The sequence below is a fragment of the Bombina bombina genome, chromosome 2 (genome assembly GCF_027579735.1).
Source record: "Bombina bombina isolate aBomBom1 chromosome 2, aBomBom1.pri, whole genome shotgun sequence".
NCBI lineage: Eukaryota > Metazoa > Chordata > Amphibia > Anura > Bombinatoridae > Bombina > Bombina bombina.
Window position 1 is genome coordinate 1,117,572,346 of NC_069500.1, and position 23,851 is coordinate 1,117,596,196.

The window sequence follows — 23,851 nt, forward strand, 5'->3', positions numbered from 1 at the left end:
TCGCAAACTGCAGGTAGGGTAAGAGTGTAGGGTAAATTAGCGCTGCCGAGACCAAATGCCATAGTAAGCTTATTTTCTATTCTATTTCTATTACAGATGCTTCTCTGCAGATCACTAAATTGGCGGCTAAGAGTTCAGGCTTTGCCATCTTAGCGCGCAGGGCTTTATAGTTGAAGTCTTGGTCTGCGGATGTGTCGTCCAAGTCTAAACTTTTGGCTATTCCTTACAGGGGGAAGACCCTGTTCGGGCCTGACTTGAAGGAAATGATTTCTGACATCACGGGAGGCAAGGGTCATCTCCTCCCTCAGGATAAAAAGTCCAAACAGAGAGGGCGACAGAGTAATTTTCGTTCCTTTCGAAATTTCAAGGGAGTTCCCTCTTCCACTAAACAGGAAGGGAATTATTCACAAAACAACTCTACTTGGAGACCCAACCAGTCTTGGAACAAAGGTAAACAATCCAAGAAACCAGCTGCTACTACCAAGTCAGCATGAAGGGTCGGCCCCCGATCCGGGACCGGATCTAGTGGGGGGCAGACTTTCTCTCTTTGTCCAGGCTTGGATAAGAGATGTTCAGGATCCCTGGACGCTGGAAATTGTGTCTCAGGGGTATCAGTTGGAGTTCAGAAACTCTCCTCCCAGAGGAAGGGTTTTTTTTTCACGATTGTCTGTAGACCAGATAAAAAGAGAGGCGTTCTAACGCTGTGTAAGAGATCTCTCCTCTATGGGAGTAATATGTCCCGTTCCAACACAGGAACAGGGACAAGGGTTTTATTCAAATCTCTTTGTAGTTCCCAAAAAAGAGGGAATGTTCCAACCTATTTTAGATCTTAAAAGTCTAAACAAGTTTCTCAGAGTTCCATCCTTCAAGATGGAAACTATTTGTACCATTCTTCCCTTGATCCAGGAGGGTCAATTTATGACTACTGTGGATCTAAAGGACGCATATCTTCATGTTCCTATCCACAGAGATCATTACAAGTTCCTGAGGTTTGCCTTTCTGGACAAACATTTTCAGTTTATGGCTCTTCCTTTTGGTCTGGCCACGGCACCCAGAATTTTCACAAAGGTTCTGGGGTCTCTGCTGGCTGTTCTCAGACCGCGGGGCATTGCAGTGGCGCCCTATCTAGACGATATTCTGATCCAGGCGTCGTCTTATCAGCTGACAAAGTCTCATACCGACGACATTGTTCTGTCCTTTCTAAGGACTCACGGGTGCAAAGTGAATCTAGAAAAGAGTTTGTTAGTTCCACAGACAAGGGTTCCTTTCTTGGGAACGTTAATCGGCTCTCTATCCATGAAGATCTTTTTGACGGACGTCAGAAAGTTAAAGCTTCTGAATACATGCCGAGCCCTTCAGTCCAATCCTCGACCGTCAGTGGCTCAGTGCTTGGAGGCAATTGGATTGATGGAAGCGGCAATGGACATCATTCCGTTTGCTCGTTTTCATCTCAGACCTCTACAACTGAGCATACTCCTCAAATAGATCTAGATCAGGAGACAAGGGATTCTCTTCTATGGTGGTTGTCACTGCATCATCTGTCCCAGGGGACATGCTTCCGCAGACCCTCATGGGTGATAGTGACAACGGACGCCAGCCTATTAGAATGGGGAGCAGTCTGGAACTCCCTGAGGGCTCAGGGGGTATGGACTCGTTCGGAGTCTCTACTTCCCATCAATATCCTGGCGTTGAGAGCAATATTCAATGCGCTCCAGGCTTGGCCTCAGTTGGCTTTGGACGAATTCATTAGATTCCAGTCGGACAACATTACGACTGTAATGTTGCTTACATCAATCATCAGGGAGGAACAAGGAGTTCCTTAGCGATGACAGAAGTATCCAAGATAATTTTTTGGGCGGAGGCTCACTCTTGTTATCTGTCAGCAATCTACATCCCAGGAGTGGACAACTGGGAAGCGGATTTTTTAAGCAGACAGACGTTTCATCCGGGGGAATGGGAACTCCATCCGGAGGTATTTGCCAATCGGATTCTCAAGTGGGGCAGGCCGGAGTTGGACCTTATGGCGTCTCGTCAGAATGCCAAGCTTCCGAGATACGGGTCCAGGTCCAGGGATCCCCAGGCCGAGCTGATAGATGTCTTGACAGTGCCTTGGTCGTTCAACCTAGCTTATGTGTTCCCTCCGTTTGCTCTCCTTCCTCGGGTAATTGCTCGAGTCAAACAGGAGAGGGCATCTGTGATCCTCATCATTCCTGCGTGGCCTCGCAGGACTTGGTATGCCGATCTGGTGGACATGTCATCTCAACCACCATGGAAGCTTCCATTGAGGAAAGACCTCATTCAGGGACCCTACCATCATCCGAATCTAGTTTCTCTGCAGCTAACTGCTTGGAGATTTAAGGCTTAATCTTATCTAAGCGAGGGTTCTCTGATTCGGTCATTGATACCTTGATTCAGGCACGTAATCCTGTTACTAGAAAGATTTACCATAAGATATGGCGTAAATATCTTTATTGGTGTGAATCCAAGGGCTACTCATGGAGTAGGGTTAGGATTCCCAGGATTTTGTCTTTTCTCCAAGAAGGATTGGAGAAAGGGTTGTCAGCAAGTTCCTTAAAGTGACAGATTTCTGCTTTGTCTATTTTGTTACACAAGCGTCTGGCAGATGTTCCAGATGTTCAGTCTTTTTGTCAGGCTCTGACTAGAATCAAGCCTGTGTTTAGACCAATTGCTCCTCCTTGGAGTTTGAATTTAGTTCTTAATGTTCTTCAAGGGGTTCCGTTTAAACCTATGCATTGATATTAAGTTGTTATCAGGAAATTGTTGTTCCTTCCTTGTGTCCTAATCCTTCTAAGAAGGAGCGTCTGTTACATAATTTGGACGTGGTCCGTGCCTTGAAGTTCTACTTACAGGCGACTAAAGATTTTCGTCAATCATCTTCCTTGTTTGTCGTTTTTTCAGGGAAACGTAGGGGTCAGAAAGCTACGGCTACCTCTCTTTCCTTTTGGCTGAAGAGTATCATCCGTTTTGCATATGAGACTGCTGGACAGCAGCCTCCTGAACGAATTACGGCTCATTCCACTAGGGCTGTGGCTTCCTCATGGGCATTCAAAAATGATGCTTCTGTTGAACAGATTTGCAAAGCTGCAACTTGGTCGTCTCTTCACACTTTTTCCAAATTTTCCAAATTTTATAGTTTTGCCTCGTCTGAGGCTGTTTTTGGGAGGAAAGTTCTTCAAGCAGTGGTGCCTGCCGTTTAGGTTCCCTGTCTTGTCCCTCCCGTTTCATCCGTGTACTATAGCATTGGTATTGTATCCCACAAGTAAGGATTAAATCCGTGGACTCATCGTATCTTGTAAAAGAAAATGAAATGTATTCTTACCTGATAAATTTGTTTCTTTTACGATACGATGAGTCCACGGCCCACCCTGTTTTTTCTGAGACAGGTCTTTAATTTTGTTAAAACTTCAGTCACCTCTGCACCTTGGCTTTTCCTTTCTCTTCCTAACTTCGGTCGAATGACTGGAGTGGAAGGGAAGGGAGGAGCTATATATAAAGCTCTGATGTGGTGCTCTTTGCCTCCTCCTGCTGACCAGGAGCCGATATCCCATCCAAGGATGAAATCCCTGGACTCATTGTATCGTAAAAGAAACAAATTTATCAGGAAAGAATAAATTTCATTATCCTTTAAAACAATAAAAATTCTGGTGTAGACTGTCCCTTTAACATTTAAAGGTTTTATACATTATTTTTTTTGCTTCTCATTAGTAATCTTCCTCGGCATCACAATGCATAATTTTGTGTAGTTGCAGTATTGCTTATATGTGCAAAAAAATCATACTGTTGCTAGTTTAAATCCAGATACATTTAGTAATCATTTGTACCGCATGCCACGTTTATTTAATATGCCCCTTTGGAATTTAAAGTTAAATTGATATATCTGATGATAATACCTTTTAATTAAGAAATAATTGGTATTGACACTAATACACAAGATAATGGCTCTCCTATCATTGCACCAATTTATATATTTAAATAGAATTGCATATTTTATTTCTAGAGCAGCTGGTTGTGTAGAAAATTCTGTATGTATTTTTATGGCAACAATTGCATTGGAAATGTTCCCTTTGCTAAAATATACCAGAATCTGTTACATTTTTACAGTAGCTTTAATTACAGTAAATGAATGCCAGCAACCAAGACGTGTTTCCATGGCAACACTGACTTAGCTCTGCATGCTATTAGTGAAACACCATCTCATAACGTACATACAGTAGCTTCCAGTTGCTTCCCTTAAGTGTACTGGAAATGTTCCTAAAACAAGCAAAAGCTATTTTAGTCTGTTGAGGGCAAACAAGGAAAATCCATTTTATAAATTATATAGGCACAATAAGTATGTGATAGAAACTGGTTACAAGAAGAGCTCTGGAGCTAATGGTGGCAAAGTGTGACAGATAATCTTATACATTCTTGCACAAATAGAAATAATTAATGGAAAATATATATTCTTCCCCACTGTACTCTAATGTGATCATTTGTAATACCTTAATCTTAAATAACACAAGTTAAAATATATTAGTCGCTTTCATTTAAAATAAAATAATTATTTTATACAGATATTGTAATTCTTTTTTTTTATTTTAAAAGCATTTTTGATTTCTAGAAATAAACACTATAAGGAAAATTCTGCATAAATATTCACTTACAGAATTATTGTTAAAAATCAATGCAGACCAGTGTTACCTCTAAGGCTAGTTTTGTTAGCGCCCCAGCAGTGAAACAGTTAATTAGTAAACCACACCTTGTAGTCTGCATTGTATAGTGTTTGCGAATTGATCTATTTAACTGTTTCACTGCTGGGCCACACTCCAAACTGGCCTTAGAGGGAACTCTGATGCCGATATATTTGTTCAACAGTTTATTTTTTTTCTTAAATTTAGAGACTTGGTAAAACGTGGTCCTGTTTTTATTTTGAGAAAATCAAAACAATAGTATAGTGGTTTTATAGAAATCAAATTTATTGTAGTCATGTAGAATGGGATAGATCTAAGGCTTTCATGCGGCTAGATTACGGGTTGTGCGTTAGGGTAAAAAAGCAGCGTTAAGAGGTCCTAACGCTGCTTTTTTATGCCCGCTGGTATTACGAGTCTTGCAGGTTTAGGGTGACCGCACAATTCTTTGGCCTTACCGCAAACGACTTACGAAAACTTTGTAAATTCTTTTTTCTATGGGACTTCCATAGCGCTGATATAACGAGTCTGTCCTGGGAGGCCAAAAAGTGAGCGGTACACCCTACCCTGTCAAGAGTCCTAACGCATTTAAAAGTCAGTAGTTATGCGTTTTACACTACAACGCTGTAGCAAAAAACTCATAACTAAAGTGCTAAAAAGTACACTAACACCCATAAACTACCTATTAACCCCTAAACCGAGGCCCTCCCGCATCGCAAATACTAAAATAAAAATTTTAACCCCTAATCTGCCGCTCCGGACACCGCCGCCACCTACATTATATTTATGAACCCCTAATCTGCTGCCCCCAACATCGCTGACACCTACATTATATTTATTAACCCCTAATCTGCCGCCCCCAATGTCGCCGCCACCTACCTACACTTATTATCCCCTAATCTGCCACCCCCAACTTCGCCGCCACTATTATAAACATATTAACCCCTAAACCACCGCACTCCTGCCTCACAAACATTAGTTAAATATTATTAACCCCTAATCTGCCGTCCCTATCATCGCCACCACCTACCTACATTTAATAACCCCTAATCTGCCACCCCCAACGTCGCCACCACTATATAAAAGTTATTAACCCCTAAACCTAAGTCTAACCCTAAACCTAACACCAACTAACTTAAATATAATTTAAATAAATCTAAATTAATATTCCTATCATTAACTAAATTATTCCTATTTAAAACTAAATACTTACCTATAAAATAAACCCTAAGCTAGCTACAATATAACTAATAGTTACATTGTAGCTATCTTAGGATTTATTTTTTATTTTACAGGCAAGTTTGTATTTATTTTAACTAGGTAGAATAGTTATTAAATAGTTATTAACTATTTAATAACTACCTAGCTAAATTAAATACAAATTTACCTGTAAAATAAAACCTAACCTAAGTTACACTAACACCTAACACTACACTATAATTAAATAAATTAACTAAATTAAATACAATTACCTAAATTTGAATTAAATTAGCTAAAGTACATAAAAACAAACACTAAATTACAGAAAATAATAAACAAATTACAGATATTTAAACTAATTACACCTAATCTAATAGCCCTATTAAAATAAAAAAGCCTCCCCAAAATAAAAAAAAACCCTAGCCTACACTAAACTACCAATAGCCCTTAAAAGGGCCTTTTGCGGGACATTGCCCCAAAGTAATCAGCTCTTTTACCTGTAAAAAAAAATACAAACAACCCTCCCCACAGTAAAACCCACCACCCACACAACCAACCCCCCAAATAAAATACTATCTAAAAAACCTAAGCTCCCCATTGCCCTTTAAGGGCAGTTAGCTCTTTTGCCGCCCAAACCCTAATCTAAAAAATAAAACCCACCCAATACACCCTTAAAAAAACCTAACATTAACCCCCTGAAGATCGACTTACCGGGAGACGTCGTCATCCAAGCCGGGCAAAGTGGTCCTCCAGATGGGCAGAAGTGGTCCTCCAGACGGGCAGAAGTCTTCATCCAAGCTGGGCAGAAGTGGTCCTCCAGACGGGCAGAAGTGGTCCTCCAGACGGGCAGAAGTCTTCATCCAAGCCGGGCAGAAGTGGTCCTCCAGACGGGCAGAAGTCTTCATCCAGACGGCATCTTCTATCTTCATCCATCCGGTGCGGAGCGGGTCCATCTTCAAGACATCCGACGCAGAGCATCCTCTTCATCCGACGACTAAAACAGAATGAAGGTACCTTTAAGTGACGTCATCCAAGATGGCGTCCCTTAGATTCCGATTGGCTGATAGAATTCTATTCCAATCAGCCAATAGAATGTGGGCTCAATCCTATTGGCTGATTGCATCATCCAATAGGATTTTTTCTACCTTAATTCCGATTGGCTGATAGAATTCTATCAGCCATTCGGAATCTAAGGGACGCCATCTTGGATGACGTCACTTAAAAGTACCTTCATTCTGTTTTAGTCGTTGCCAGAAGAGGATGCACTGCTCTTGAAGATGGACCCGCTCCGCGCCGGATGGATGAAGATAGAAGATGCTGTCTGGATGAAGACTTCTGCCTGGCTTGGATGAAGACTTCTGCCCGTCTGGAGGACCACTTCTGCCCAGCTTGGATGAAGACTTCTGCCCGTCTGGAGGACCACTTCTGCCTGGCTTGGATGAAGACTTCTGCCCGTCTGGAGGACCACTTCGCCTGGCTTGGATGAAGACGTCTCCCAGTATGTCGATCTTCAGGTGGTTAGTGTCAGGTTTTTTAAGGGTGTATTGGGTGGGTTTTATTTTTTAGATTAGAGTTAGGGCGGCAAAAGAGCTAACTGCCCTTCTAAGGGGTATGCCCATCCAAATGCCCTGGGGAGCTTAGGTTTTTTTAGATAGTATTTTATTTGGGGGTTTGGTTGTGTGGGTGTTGGGTTTTACTGTTGGGGGGGTTGTTTGTATTTTTTTTTTACAGGTAAAAGAGCTGATTACTTTGGGGCAATGCCCAGCAAAAGGCCCTTTTAAGGGCTATTGGTAGTTTAGTTTAGGTTAGGTTTTTTTTATTTTGGGGGAGCTTTTTTTATTTTAATAGGGCTATTAGATTAGGTGTAGTTAGTTTAAATTGCTGTAATTTGTTTATTATTTTCTGTAATTTAGTGGGGGGGGGTTGTACTTTAGCTAATTTATTTTAATTTAGGTAATTGTATTTAATTTAGTTAATTTATTTAATTATAGTGTAGTGTTAGGTGTTATTGTAACTTAGGTTAGGTTTTATTTTACAGGTAAATTTGTATTTATTTTAGCTAGGTAGTTATTAAATAGCTAATAACTATTTAATAACTGTTCTACCTAGTTAAAATAAATACAAACTTGCCTGTAAAATAAAAATAAATCCTAAGCTAGCTACAATGTAACTATTAGTTATATTGTAGCTAGTTTAGGGTTTATTTTATAGGTAAGTATTTAGTTTTAAATAGGAATAATTTAGTTAATGATAGGAATATTTATTTAGATTTATTGTAATTATATTTAAGTTAGGGGGTGTTAGGTTTAGGGTTAGACTTATTTTTAGGGGTTAATAACTTTAATATAGTGGCGGCGATGTTGGGGGCGGCAGATTAGGGGTTAATAAATGTAGGTAGGTGGCGGCGATGTTAGGGACGGCAGATTAGTGTTTAGTAATATTTAATTAATATTTGCAAGGCGGGAGTGCGGCGGTTTAGGGGTTAATATGTTTATTATAGTGGCGGCTACGTTGGAGGCGGCAGATTAGGGGTTAATAAGTGTAGGTAGGTGGCGGCGACATTGGGGGCGGCAGATTAGGGGTTAATAAATATAATGTAGGTGGAGGCGGTGTCCGGAGCGGCAGATTAGGGGTTAATAATTATAATGTAGGTGTCGGCGATGTCGGGGCGGCAGATTAGGGGATAATAAGTGTGAGATTAGGGGTGTTTAGACTCGGGGTTCAAGTTAGGGTGTTAGGTGTAGACATAACTTTTATTTCCCCATAGGAATCAATGGGGCTGCGTTATGGAGTTTACGCTGCTTTTTTTGCAGGTGTTAGACTTCTTTTCAGCCGGTGGATTCCTATGGGGAAATCGTGCATGAGCACGTACGACCAGCTCACCGCTGATATTGGATATATTGGAGTGCGGTAATGAGCAAAATTTTGCTCAACGCTCACTTCTTGTCTTTTAACAACCGGTTTCTGAAAACTTGTAATACCAGCGCTGCAGGTAAGTGAGCGGTGAGGGAAAACTGCTCATTAGCACCGCATAGCCTCTAACGCAAAACTCGTAATCTAGGTGATATTTTTTACAGCTTTGTATCAATTTTTCCTACACTGAAATAACTATAAAAAAGGCTATATATGTGGATATGATGCTCTCTTCAGCTATAGTAAATTAGATTTTTAAAATCATTGATGCTGAATGAAAGATACCCAAGAGGACTTATTATTATTTAGTTTGATACCAGATTGTGAAGATGTGACATAAATACTGATTCTTATCTTCTGTAACAACCGTTTTTTAAGTACAATATTTTGTGTGTGTATTGCAGGATTACCGAGTTAATATATTTCTAAGACAAAGATGGAATGACCCACGTCTTAAACTACCAACTGATTTCCGTGGATCTGATGCACTTACAGTGGATCCAACTATGTTTAAATGTCTATGGAAACCTGATTTATTTTTTGCAAATGAAAAGATGGCAAATTTTCACGATGTTACCCAAGAAAATATACTTCTATTTATATTTCGTGATGGAGATGTCCTTCTTAGCATGCGGTGAGTTTTTTGTTCTTTTTTTCCCAATATTTACTAAATATTATGGTAGAAAAGTTTTATTTGACTTAAAAGATTACAATATAAAAATGTAGTCTTTTAATTCTTTAGCACATTTTGTTGTGAACCAAATAGAAAAGTACATATTTTAACATGTTATGTCTTTTAAAGGGACACAAAGTCAAAATTACATTCTCAAAGTACAGATAGATCATGCAGTTTACTTCTATTGTTGGCTACACACATATGCCTCTTGTCATTGGCTCACCAAATGCATTCCGTTAGATCCCAGTTGTGCTTTGCTGCTCTTGATATGACTTTAAAGAGTTATAAAACAGGTTGAGATCTGTGCATATCCTAAAAGGGCTAATTAATTTAAAATAGTTTGCATAAAAAAATTGTTTAAAAATTGCTGGCAAGTATTTTAAAATAATTTTCAAAAATAAGCAAAATGAATTACATAGCTAAGCTGCCTGGAACAGCCGACTCCACTCCCCTTATCAGTGTTTAGACACAGGCATTGTATTTCAACTGAGTTCACAGCTTCTAGGCATGATAATCCCTATGCACTTTTGCATTCTACCAAAACAACAATAGATATAGATACAGCCATAGAAGGACATGTGTGGGGGGAGTTAGAGCTTTACAATTCAGAAACTAAAAACAAAGGGTTAATGGCGAAGCACTGCAGTATAAATTTGGTAAAGTAATTCAAGTACATATTATTATATTTTGTCTCTATCCTAACTTGTTTTATGTCATTTTAACTGTGTTTAATAAGGATGTACATTCGGTTCCTTAGTTAGGATCAGAAAATATGGAAGAAGACAGCCGCTTGTGACATTCGGCTATTTCTGATTCTGGATTTGCACAGATCTTAGTGTGTTACACCTTAACAATCTGGCTCCGAAAAAGCTGAATGCCACGAATAGCTTCCTCCTTCCACATTCAGCAGTGAACGAAACTGCCGACTGTACATATCTACCTCCAAACATTCTGCAAAGTGATAGCTTGATCAGTGTAGGAGCTAGTTTATATGTCTTAATCTGGTCTCAGCAAGATATATAAACCTTCTCAAAAAACTGTTGAAGGGGTATAAGGATAATAGGCTTTTCTAAAAAGTATGACTCTGGGCAGCAAAACAAGGATAATTCAGATTTTAAAACATTTTGCACCTGAGTGATAAAGAGTTTATCGCGGCTGTTTGCGCTCCCCGGGCTTACCGCTGGTATTACAAGTTGAAAGTAAACGTGATCGCTTGAGTGCAATCACTATTTACACTAGAATGATTACTGCAACTTCAGAGCTCTGGTTAACTGTTTCGCAAAACTAAAAAGTTGCGTAATACACATTAAAAATGCATTACATAGTTACACTCATAATAACGCCATCTAATAAAAACTATTTGAAAAAAAATATTATACACAAAAGTTATAGATGCTCAAAGATATGAGATGTCCGGTGTTAGAAAAAAAAAAAGGCAGACAAAGGGCTTTAACATTAAGATACATACATATACATATTTGAAAATGTGTGTGTGTGTGTATATATATATATATATATATATATATATATATATATATATATATATATATATATATATATATATATATATATATATATATATATATATATATATATAGAGAGAGAGAGAGAACAAAAAACATCAGTTATACTGTATATAGAAATATTTATTTCTGAATAAACATATTCTGCTACGTACTTATATGGGGAATACATGAACGCAGTCGCAAGATTGTAAGTAATAAAATGATAATTTTTTTTATTGTTTTCTCTAAGTATTGAGCTTTGGTTTTCCAGACAAATATAAGATAAGGAAGCAAATCTGTGAACACAAGGTGATAACATGAGATCTGATATTACCTGAAACTCAACCTACTGCAATAGGCTGTGGTTTAAAAGCACAAAACCAGCTACTTCATATACACAAATAAACCTGAAAATGCAATTTCTCATACATTTTATACTCTGCAGCTGGTATAACAAGTCATTGAAAATACATTAATATAAAAACAATTTTACAGTGTACTCTCCCTTTAATTCCCTGTTAAAGGGACAGTCAACACCAGAATTGTTGTTGTTTTAAAAGATAGAAAATCCCTTAATTAACAATTCCTCAGTTTTGCATAATCAACACAGTTATAATTATATACGTTTTACCTCTGTAATTACCTTGTATCTAAGCCTCAGCAGACTGCCCCCTTATTTCAGTTCTTTTGACAGACTTGCATTTTAGCCAATCAGAGCTGTCTCCATGGTAAATTCATGTGCATGAGCTCAATGTTATCTATATGAAACACGTGAACTAATGCCCTCTAGTGGTGAAAAACTATCAAAATGCATTTAGATTAGAGGCGGCCTTCAAGGTCTAAGAAATTAGCATATGAACCTCCTAGGTTTAGCTTTCAACTAAAAATACCGAGAGAACAAAGCAAAATTGGTCATAAAAGTAAAATGGAAAGTTGTTTAAAATTACATGCCTTATTTGAAACATGAAAGTTTTTTTCGACTTGACTGTCCCTTTAAGCTGTAGAATCAAGTGATTTTAAAGTATTGTGTGGTAGTAGACCTAGCGCTATTGGGTGCACCTACAGCTCTCTTCCATGGGTCTCTTAGTAGACCTAGTGGGTTGCAATAATATGTGACAATGAAGTGAGCGCCTAAATATAAGGCTGAGGTGAAGTTAGTTCAATAGGTAGTAGTCGTTTATTATGAACAAATAATTCCAGTGGAGATACACTTAAAATCATTTGCAATTATAAAATCATGGATCCATGATTTTAAATCAATCAAATCTTAAGGAAATGTAATATGTAATGTTCATAGTTAAAATGTTATAAACATAAGTTACATTCTTATCTTTTATTTCAATTTCCTAGTAAACCTTTTTTTTATCATATACTCTATTACATTGATTACAAGTTATCTTTACCCAGCGTATTCCCTTTAGTCCTCATTGAAAGACAATGAAAAAACAGAAGCACACACAAGTTAAAGTGCATGATTTTCCTTTATTTTTTAAGGTAGAGCACATAATTAAAACCCTTTTACTGCCTGTTCTTTGTTGTTGCTGTTTTTACCCACCTTCTTTCTAGAACCAGTTTTTATTTGTTTTATCTTTCATCTGACTTCTTACAGTGCCAATGTACACACTGTATCAGGAGCGCACTCCAAAGTAAAGATCCTAAGAGTGCAAAGAATAAAATATCAATCTTTATAAAGGATCCTAAATAATAGCACTCTCACTTTAATGTCCTGATCAGCAAATCATTCTTCTTTGTGACCCTCAAACTTTTGCTTCCCTTTTTACAGTGCTATTCTGTCCCTGGTCTGAAGGACCTAATTACACTTAGTAAAAATACATATAAAAAAGTGCCGCAGATTCCAGAGAGTAAAATATCAAGTTTAAAAGTACACAAAACCCAAATTTCTCCAACATAGGTGTGTCCGGTCCACGGCGTCATCCTTACTTGTGGGATATTCTCTTCCCCAACAGGAAATGGCAAAGAGCCCAGCAAAGCTGGTCACATGATCCCTCCTAGGCTCCGCCTACCCCAGTCATTCTCTTTGCCGTTGTACAGGCAACATCTCCACGGAGATGGCTTAGAGTTTTTTAGTGTTTAACTGTAGTTTTTATTATTCAATCAAGAGTTTGTTATTTTGAAATAGTGCTGGTATGTACTATTTACTCAGAAACAGAAAAGAGATGAAGATTTCTGTTTGTATGAGGAAAATGATTTTAGCAACCGTAACTAAAATCCATGGCTGTTCCACACAGGACTGTTGAGAGCAATTAACTTCAGTTGGGGGAACAGTGTGCAGTCTCTTGCTGCTTGAGGTATGACACATTCTAACAAGACGATGTAATGCTGGAAGCTGTCATTTTCCCTATGGGATCCGGTAAGCCATGTTTATTACGATCATAAATAAGGGCTTCACAAGGGCTTATTAAGACTGTAGACTGTTTCTGGGCTAAATCGATTCATTATTAACACATATTTAGCCTTGAGGAATCATTTTATCTGGGTATTTTGATATAATAATATCGGCAGGCACTGTATTAGACACCTTATTCCTTAGGGGCTTTCCCAAAGCTTAAGCAGAGCCTCATTTTCGCGCCGGTGTGGCGCACTTGTTTTTGAGAGGCATGGCATGCAGTCGCATGTGAGAGGAGCTCTGATACTTAGAAAAGACTTTCTGAAGGCGTCATTTGGTATCGTATTCCCCTTTGGGCTTGGTTGGGTCTCAGCAAAGCAGATACCAGGGACTGTAAAGGGGTTAAAGTTTAAAACGGCTCCGGTTCCGTTATTTTAAGGGTTAAAGCTTCCAAATTTGGTGTGCAATACTTTTAAGGCTTTAAGACACTGTGGTGAAAATTTGGTGAATTTTGAACAATTCCTTCATGTTTTTTCGCAATTGCAGTAATAAAGTGTGTTCAGTTTAAAATTTAAAGTGACAGTAACGGTTTTATTTTAAAACATTTTTGTACTTTGTTATCAAGTTTATGCCTGTTTAACATGTCTGAACTACCAGATAGACTGTGTTCTGAATGTGGGGAAGCCAGAATTCCTATTCATTTAAATAAATGTGATTTATGTGATAATGACAATGATGCCCAAGATGATTCCTCAAGTGAGGGGAGTAAGCATGGTACTGCATCATTCCCTCCTTCGTCTACACGAGTCTTGCCCACTCAGGAGGCCCCTAGTACATCTAGCGCGCCAATACTCCTTACTATGCAACAATTAACGGCTGTAATGGATAATTCTGTCAAAAACATTTTAGCCAAAATGAACCCTTGTCAGCGTAAGCGTGGCTGCTCTGTTTTAGATACTGAAGAGCATGACGACGCTGATATTAATATCTCTGAAGGGCCCCTAACCCAGTCTGATGGGGCCAGGGAGGTTTTGTCTGAGGGAGAAATTACTGATTCAGGGAACATTTCTCAACAGGCTGAACCTGATGTGATTGCATTTAAATTTAAGTTGGAACATCTCCGCATTCTGCTTAAGGAGGTATTATCCACTCTGGATGATTGTGAAAAGTTGGTCATCCCAGAGAAACTATGTAAAATGGACAAGTTCCTAGAGGTGCCGGGGCTCCCAGAAGCTTTTCCTATACCCAAGCGGGTGGCGGACATTGTTAATAAAGAATGGGAAAGGCCCGGTATTCCTTTCGTCCCTCCCCCCATATTTAAAAAATTGTTTCCTATGGTCGACCCCAGAAAGGACTTATGGCAGACAGTCCCCAAGGTCGAGGGAGCGGTTTCCACTTTAAACAAACGCACCACTATACCCATAGAGGATAGTTGTGCTTTCAAAGATCCTATGGATAAAAAATTAGAAGGTTTGCTTAAAAAGATGTTTGTTCAGCAGGGTTACCTTCTACAACCAATTTCATGCATTGTCCCTGTCGCTACAGCCGCATGTTTCTGGTTCGATGAGCTGATAAAGACGCTCGATAGTGATTCTCCTCCTTATGAGGAGATTATGGACAGAATCAATGCTCTCAAATTGGCTAATTCTTTCACCCTAGACGCCACTTTGCAATTGGCTAGGTTAGCGGCTAAGAATTCTGGGTTTGCTATTGTGGCGCGCAGAGCGCTTTGGTTGAAATCTTGGTCGGCTGATGCGTCTTCCAAGAACAAGCTACTAAACATTCCTTTCAAGGGGAAAACGCTGTTTGGCCCTGACTTGAAAGAGATTATCTCTGATATCACTGGGGGTAAGGGCCACGCCCTTCCTCAGGATCGGCCTTTCAAGGCAAAAAATAGACCTAATTTTCGTCCCTTTCGTAAAAACGGACCAGCCCAAAGTGCTACGTCCTCTAAGCAAGAGGGTAATACTTCTCAAGCCAAGCCAGCTTGGAGACCAATGCAAGGCTGGAACAAGGGAAAGCAGGCCAAGAAACCTGCCACTGCTACCAAGACAGCATGAAATGTTGGCCCCCGATCCGGGACCGGATCTGGTGGGGGGCAGACTCTCTCTCTTCGCTCAGGCTTGGGCAAGAGATGTTCTGGATCCTTGGGCGCTAGAAATAGTCTCCCAAGGTTATCTTCTGGAATTCAAGGGACTTCCCCCAAGGGGGAGGTTCCACAGGTCTCAGTTGTCTTCAGACCACATAAAAAGACAGGCGTTCTTACATTGTGTAGAAGACCTGTTAAAAATGGGAGTGATTCATCCAGTTCCATTAAGAGAACAAGGGATGGGGTTCTACTCCAATCTGTTCATAGTTCCCAAAAAAGAGGGAACGTTCAGACCAATCTTAGATCTCAAGATCTTAAACAAGTTTCTCAAGGTTCCATCGTTCAAGATGGAAACCATTCGAACTATTCTTCCTTCCATCCAGGAAGGTCAATTCATGACCACGGTGGATTTAAAGGATGCGTATCTACATATTCCTATCCACAAGGAACATCATCGGTTCCTAAGGTTCGCATTCCTGGACAAACATTACCAGTTCGTGGCGCTTCCTTTCGGATTAGCCACTGCTCCAAGGATTTTCACAAAGGTACTAGGGTCCCTTCTAGCTGTGCTACGACCAAGGGGCGTTGCGGTAGTACCTTACTTGGACGACATTCTGATTCAAGCGTCGTCCCTTCCTCAAGCAAAGGCTCACACGGACATCGTCCTGGCCTTTCTCAGATCTCACGGATGGAAAGTGAACGTGGAAAAGAGTTCTCTATCCCCGTCAACAAGGGTTCCCTTCTTGGGAACAATTATAGACTCCTTAGAAATGAGGATTTTTCTGACAGAGGTCAGAAAAACAAAACTTCTAGACTCTTGTCGGATACTTCATTCCGTTCCTCTTCCTTCCATAGCTCAGTGCATGGAAGTGATCGGGTTGATGGTAGCGGCAATGGACATAGTTCCTTTTGCGCGCATTCATCTAAGACCATTACAACTGTGCATGCTCAGTCAGTGGAATGGGGACTATACAGACTTGTCTCCGAAGATACAAGTAAATCAGAGGACCAGAGACTCACTCCGTTGGTGGCTGTCCCTGGACAACCTGTCACAAGGGATGACATTCCGCAGACCAGAGTGGGTCATTGTCACGACCGACGCCAGTCTGATGGGCTGGGGCGCGGTCTGGGGATCCCTGAAAGCTCAGGGTCTTTGGTCTCGGGAAGAATCTCTTCTACCGATAAATATTCTGGAACTGAGAGCGATATTCAATGCTCTCAAGGCTTGGCCTCAGCTAGCGAGGACCAAGTTCATACGGTTTCAATCAGACAACATGACAACTGTTGCGTACATCAACCATCAGGGGGGAACAAGGAGTTCCCTAGCGATGGAAGAAGTGACCAAAATCATTCTATGGGCGGAGTCTCACTCCTGCCACCTGTCTGCTATCCACATCCCAGGAGTGGAAAATTGGGAAGCGGATTTTCTGAGTCGTCAGACATTGCATCCGGGGGAGTGGGAACTCCATCCGGAAATCTTTGCCCAAGTCACTCACCTGTGGGGCATTCCAGACATGGATCTGATGGCCTCTCGTCAGAACTTCAAAGTTCCTTGCTACGGGGCCAGATCCAGGGATCCCAAGGCGGCTCTAGTGGATGCACTAGTAGCACCTTGGACCTTCAAACTAGCTTATGTGTTCCCGCCATTTCCTCTCATCCCCAGGCTGGTAGCCAGGATCAATCAGGAGAGGGCGTCGGTGATCTTGATAGCTCCTGCGTGGCCACGCAGGACTTGGTATGCAGATCTGGTGAATATGTCATCGGCTCCACCTTGGAAGCTACCTTTGAGACGAGACCTTCTTGTTCAGGGTCCGTTCGAACATCCGAATCTGGTTTCACTCCAGCTGACTGCTTGGAGATTGAACGCTTGATTTTATCGAAGCGAGGATTCTCAGATTCTGTTATCGATACTCTTGTTCAGGCCAGAAAGCCTGTAACTAGAAAGATTTACCACAAACTTTGGAAAAAATATATCTGTTGGTGTGAATCTAAAGGATTCCCTTGGGACAAGGTTAAGATTCCTAGGATTCTATCCTTCCTTCAAGAAGGATTGGAAAAAGGATTATCTGCAAGTTCCCTGAAGGGACAGATTTCTGCCTTGTCGGTGTTACTTCACAAAAAGCTGGCAGCTGTGCCAGATGTTCAAGCCTTTGTTCAGGCTCTGGTTAGAATCAAGCCTGTTTACAAACCTTTGACTCCTCCTTGGAGTCTCAATTTAGTTCTTTCAGTTCTTCAGGGGGTTCCGTTTGAACCCTTACATTCCGTTGATATTAAGTTATTATCTTGGAAAGTTTTGTTTTTGGTTGCAGTTTCTTCTGCTAGAAGAGTTTCAGAATTATCTGCTCTGCAGTGTTCTCCTCCTTATCTGGTGTTCCATGCAGATAAGGTGGTTTTACGTACTAAACCTGGTTTTCTTCCAAAAGTTGTTTCTAACAAAAACATTAACCAGGAGATTATCGTACCTTCTCTGTGTCCGAAACCAGTTTCGAAGAAGGAACGTTTGTTGCACAATTTGGATGTTGTTCGCGCTCTAAAATTCTATTTAGATGCTACAAAGGATTTTAGACAAACATCTTCCTTGTTTGTTGTTTATTCCGGTAAAAGGAGAGGTCAAAAAGCAACTTCTACCTCTCTCTCTTTTTGGATTAAAAGCATCATCAGATTGGCTTACGAGACTGCCGGACGGCAGCCTCCCGAAAGAATCACAGCTCATTCCACTAGGGCTGTGGCTTCCACATGGGCCTTCAAGAACGAGGCTTCTGTTGATCAGATATGTAGGGCAGCGACTTGGTCTTCACTGCACACTTTTACCAAATTTTACAAGTTTGATACTTTTGCTTCTTCTGAGGCTATTTTTGGGAGAAAGGTTTTGCAAGCCGTGGTGCCTTCCATTTAGGTGACCTGATTTGCTCCCTCCCTTCATCCGTGTCCTAAAGCTTTGGTATTGGTTCCCACAAGTAAGGATGACGCCGTGGACCGGACACACCTATGTTGGAGAAAACAGAATTTATGTTTACCTGATAAATTACTTTCTCCAACGGTGTGTCCGGTCCACGGCCCGCCCTGGTTTTTTAATCAGGTCTGATAATTTATTTTCTTTAACTACAGTCACCACGGTACCATATGGTTTCTCCTATGCAAATATTCCTCCTTAACGTCGGTCGAATGACTGGGGTAGGCGGAGCCTAGGAGGGATCATGTGACCAGCTTTGCTGGGCTCTTTGCCATTTCCTGTTGGGGAAGAGAATATCCCACAAGTAAGGATGACGCCGTGGACCGGACACACCGTTGGAGAAAGTAATTTATCAGGTAAACATAAATTCTGTTTTTGTTTGTGATTTACTGGGAGAATTAAATTTTAAACAACCTGTAAATTTGCTTCTATTTTCTAATTTTTGTTCTCTTGGTATCCTTTGTTGAAAAGCATACCTAGGTAGGCTCAGGAGCTGCTGATTGGTGGTTGCATATATATGGCTCAATGACATGGCTCACATATCTGCATTGCTGTTTCTTCAGTGGGAGAAAAAAGTGCTATGCGCTGATTAATAGGTAAGCTGTATTTTCTAGCTGTCTCTCAAACAACTAAAAAAGGTATTGATACAAGGGATGAGAATATACAGTGCTAAAAAAAGTTTAACCTATATGATGGAGTGGTCAATGTAAAATTAAATTATATATCAGATGCACTTACACTTATAAATTCATAACAGTGAGTGGTATTAAAAATAATCAATTTATTACTGATAACAAATATATGTACAATATAAAAATCTCTTGGTAGTCACAAATACAGATAATCAATAGTATCTTAGGTTGGCCAACCATTAGGATAAAATATAACTATTGTTAAAATATAGACGTATGCGAGTGTATAGATTCACCTAAAATAGGTAATATCACAGAAGTGAATTCATGCAGAAATAAAATCTATATAAAACATAAATAAAAGCATATGTTCAACAATGGCAGTGCTAAATGTAGCATAAATAAAAAGAGAGAAGCGCTCAACCTGGGAACGAACAATAGCACAATTGCTTGTTCTATGGCTAGTTACCACCCTAGAAGCAGCCACTTTTTCACAGAGAAGAACTTTCCTGTAGCATATAAGTCTGATCCTGACTTTAACAGTGCAGTCCAGCCCCGAAATACCAGGCAATCCCTCTCTGAACGAGAGAAACGGCAAAACCCCAGACATACATTTCGGCCTATTGTGGGCCTCGTCAGTGAGGTGCAGCCATATCCCTCTAGGCACACTTAGCAACGGGTCCACGTCTGGATTCCCGCATCACACTTCTGTTTCCGGCGAGCCTGAAGGCTCGCGCTGAAACAGGGGCATCAAGCTCCATACAGAGCTTGATAAATCGGCCCCATAGTCTTTAATTCAAATCGCAGTAATGTGCTGGTGTAATTGTTCACCTTCTTTAATGCAAGTCCTGATGTTTAAGGGAAGACCGATTCTGGAGCCGGATAATGAAGTGTCCCCTGTCCGGTGTGCTCACAGCGTCTGTAGTTTAAAGTTTCCTGCAAGGGTTTACTTCAGGCTCTACGACTCTCCCCAAAGCTATGGTGTCCAAACGCTGTATGTTCTCACCCCTTGTATCGATTGCGGTTTCTTCAACAAAGGATACCAAGAGAATGAAGCAGATTGAATAATAGAAGTACCGGGGTATATTGGAACGTTGTTTAAAATTGTATTCTCTATCTGAATCATGAAATAAATTTTGGGTTTCATGTTTCTTTTAATGGGCACACATGATAATTGAAAACACTTATAGAAAAGCTGACTGAGTGAAGCACATCAGATTAATATAATAAAAATTGAAACCTAATTTTGCCACTGATATTTACAAGTAAGGAACTGCCTTTTTTGTATATCTGTCAATTATAAATTGAATCTTAAAGGGGCAGCAATGTCAAAATCATAGATGAGCTCTGGCAGCAGTGTTTGCAACAATGTTTATAGCAATGCAATACATAGTTGCGAACCCTATTGCCATAGACTGATAAAGACATGTGCACGCTCCTATCAGCATACTCAAGTTTACTCTTCAACAAAGGATACCAAATTTCATAAGTCAGAAACACCCCCGTCAGTAAATTGTAACATTTTTTAAATCTGTATGCTCTATCTGAAACGTGAATATTTAATTTGCACTTTACGGTCCTTTTAATAGGCAAAAAAGGAGCTGTGTATTATTTAACCCCATAAGTGTGAATGACAACACGTGATTCTCATCCACACAATGTTTTTAATGCAAATGACACCCAGGTGTCATCATCCATGAAGGGTATTGCTGTCTGAGTCCATTGCTGCCCCGCTCCTGCACTTAACCCTCATGCCTGTTGATCTAGGCCTCTGGCATTGCTGGGGGAATCCAGGGATACCGGTGACATCACCACGTTTAAACCCGGTAGTGCTAGGAAGGACCACAGAGCTTAAAGGGACAGTAAACACCTTGTAATTACAAGACATGTACTGTATGTTGTGTTGCTATAGAATAAAATATCAGCCAAGTCTTAATGTTTCTAAAACTAATTAACATTCTTTTTACTGCAATTATTTTTCAGTAGCCACACTCCACCCATGATTTGCCTTATTTGGAGGAGCTAATTTGGGGTTTAGTCTGCAGACAACAAAGCTAGCAACCGTGATAAAGTTAATTTATAGTTAATTGTTTTGCAGTTGTTGTCCAAGCTATTTAGGGACAGATATGTAGCAGGGTTATAGCCTTGAGAAGTGTGAATTTCAAGGTCTGAGTTGGAAATTGCTATGTTTTACATCAAAATGGGCAAAATAAATAATACAATTATATTGCAAAGTTGTTTTTATTGTACATAACTAAACATAAAAAAAAATATTAAGGTGTTTACTATCCTTTCTTTAAGACAAAGTCCCTATATAAATTTTAATAGTCACGTGGTCACCGTGTTAATAGTGATCACCTGGCATTAATTAATTTGGGCTCTATGTACAGATCTAAGTTACATAACTGTACTGGAAGGCCCTTATTTATTTGAGGATAGACCTTTCTTTGTTCTATAGAATTTAGGGGGAAAACACAGATCCACTATTGTTAATAAACTTGTTTATTAACATTTTATTTAAAAAAACAATTTGTTTTCCACACTTTTAAATGCAGATTTCTTACATGTTATGATATATACATAAGGTATAGGCACAAAAATATAGCCTACAATCCCCAGTATCTCTAGCATACTTGAAAACATTACCCCCACTTTTATATTAATTTACCACTGTCCATCTTGTGTAAACCGTGACGTTTTAATGTATGCTGGGGTACTGGCTCTTGTAGGCTCTTATTGTTATGTGCTATATTTCTCTTGTTAAGTGTATCCAGTCCACGGATCATCCATTACTTGTGGGATATTCTCCTTCCCAACAGGAAGTTGCAAGAGGATCACCCACAGCAGAGCTGCTATATAGCTCCTCCCCTCACTGCCATATCCAGTCATTCTCTTGCAACTCTCAACAAAGATGGAGGTAGTAAGAGGAGAGTGGTGTATTATAGTTAGTTTTTTAACTTCAATCAAAAGTTTGTTATTTTTAAATGGTACCGGAGTGTACTATTTTATCTCAGGCAGCTTTAGAAGAAGAATCTGCCTGCGGTTTCTATGATCTTAGCAGAAGTATCTAAGATCCACTGCCGTTCTCACATATTCTGAGGGGTGAGGTAACTTCAGAGGGGGAATGGCGTGCAGGTTATCCTGCAATAAGGTATGTGCAGTTAACATATTTCTAGGGATGGAATTTGCTAGAAAAATGCTGCTGATACCGGATTAATGTAAGTTAAGCCTAAATACAGTGATTTAATAGCTACTGGTATCAGGCTTATTACCAGAGATACATACTCTTATAAAAGTGCAATATAAAACGTTTGCTGGCATGTTTAATCGTTTTTATATATGCTTGGTGATAAAACTTATTGGGGCCTAGTTTTTTTCCACATGGCTGGCTTGATTTTTGCCTAGAAACAGTTTCCTGAGGCTTTCCACTGTTGTAATATGAGTGGGAGGGGCCTATTTTAGCGCTTTTCTGCACTGCTAAAATTACAGACAGACACTCTCAGCTTCCCTCTGCATGATACGGGACATCTCTGAAGGGCTCAAAAGGCTTCAAAAGTCGTGTTTGAGGAGGGTAACAACCACAGTAGACCTGTGGCAGTTGTTGTGACTAGTTTTAAAAACGTTTTTTTCATTTATTATTCCGTTTTTGGTATTAAGGGGTTAATCATCCATTTGCAAGTGGGTACAATGCTCTGCTAACTTTTTACATACACTGTAAAAATTTCGTTAGTGTAACTGCCTTTTTTCACTGTTATTTCAAATTTTGACAAAATTTGTTTTTCTTAAAGGCACAGTAACGTTTTTTTATATTGCTTGTTAACTTGTTTTAAAGTGTTTTCCAAGCTTGCTAGTCTCATTGCTAGTCTGTACAAACATGTCTGACACAGAGGAAACTACTTGTTCATTATGTTTAAAAGCCATGGTGGAGCCCCATAGGAGAATGTGTACTAAATGTATTGATTTCACCTTAAACATTGAAGATCAGTCTTTATCTATAAAAGAATTGTCACCAGAGGGTTCTGTCGAGGGGGAAGTTATGCCGACTAACTCTCCCCACGTGTCGGACCCTTTGCCTCCTGCTTAAGGGACGCACGCTAATATGGCGCCAAGTACATCAGGGACGCCCATAGCGATTACTTTGCAGGACATGGCTGCGATCATGGATAATACCCTGTCAGCGGTATTTACCAGATTACCTGAATTAAGAGGCAAGCGCAATAGCTCTGGGGTAAGACGAGATACAGAGCGCGTAGATGCTGTAAAAGCCATGTCTGATACTGCGTCACAATATGCAGAACCTGAGGACGGAGAGCTTCAGTCTGTGGGTGACATCTCTGACTCGGGGAAACCTGATTCTGAGATTTCTAATTTTAAATTTAAGATTGAGAACCTCCGTGTATTGCTTGGGGAGGTGTTAGTTGCTCTGAATGACTGTGACACAATTGCAGTGCCAGAGAAATTGTGTAGACTGGATAAATACTATGCAGTGCCGGTGTGTACTGATGTTTTTCCAATACCTAAAAGGTTTACAGAAATTATTAGTAAGGAGTGGGATAGACCCGGTGTGCCGTTTCCCCCCCCTCCTATATTTAGAAAAATGTTTCCCATAGACGCCACTACACGGGACTTATGGCAGGTGGAGGGAGCAGTTTCTATTTTAGCAAAGCGTACCACTATCCCGGTTGAGGACAGTTGTGCTTTTTCAGATCCAATGGATAAAAAATTAGAGGGTTACCTTAAGAAAATGTTTATTCAACAAGGTTTTATTTTACAGCACCTTGTATGCATTGCGCTTGTCACTGCTGCGGCGGCATTCTGGTTTGAGGCCCTGGAAGAGGCCATCCATAC

The 23,851-nt window shown here is 40.1% G+C and overlaps 1 protein-coding gene across 1 annotated transcript in view; it reads left to right on the forward strand.

Moving 5' to 3' along the window:
• Positions 1 to 23,851, forward strand: part of GLRB (glycine receptor beta) — a 437,385-nt gene that overhangs the window by 208,788 nt on the left and 204,746 nt on the right. The window contains exon 5 of the mRNA XM_053703772.1: positions 9,206 to 9,435. Coding sequence (XP_053559747.1) covers positions 9,206 to 9,435 — 230 coding nt within the window. The remainder of the gene's footprint in view (positions 1 to 9,205; positions 9,436 to 23,851) is intronic.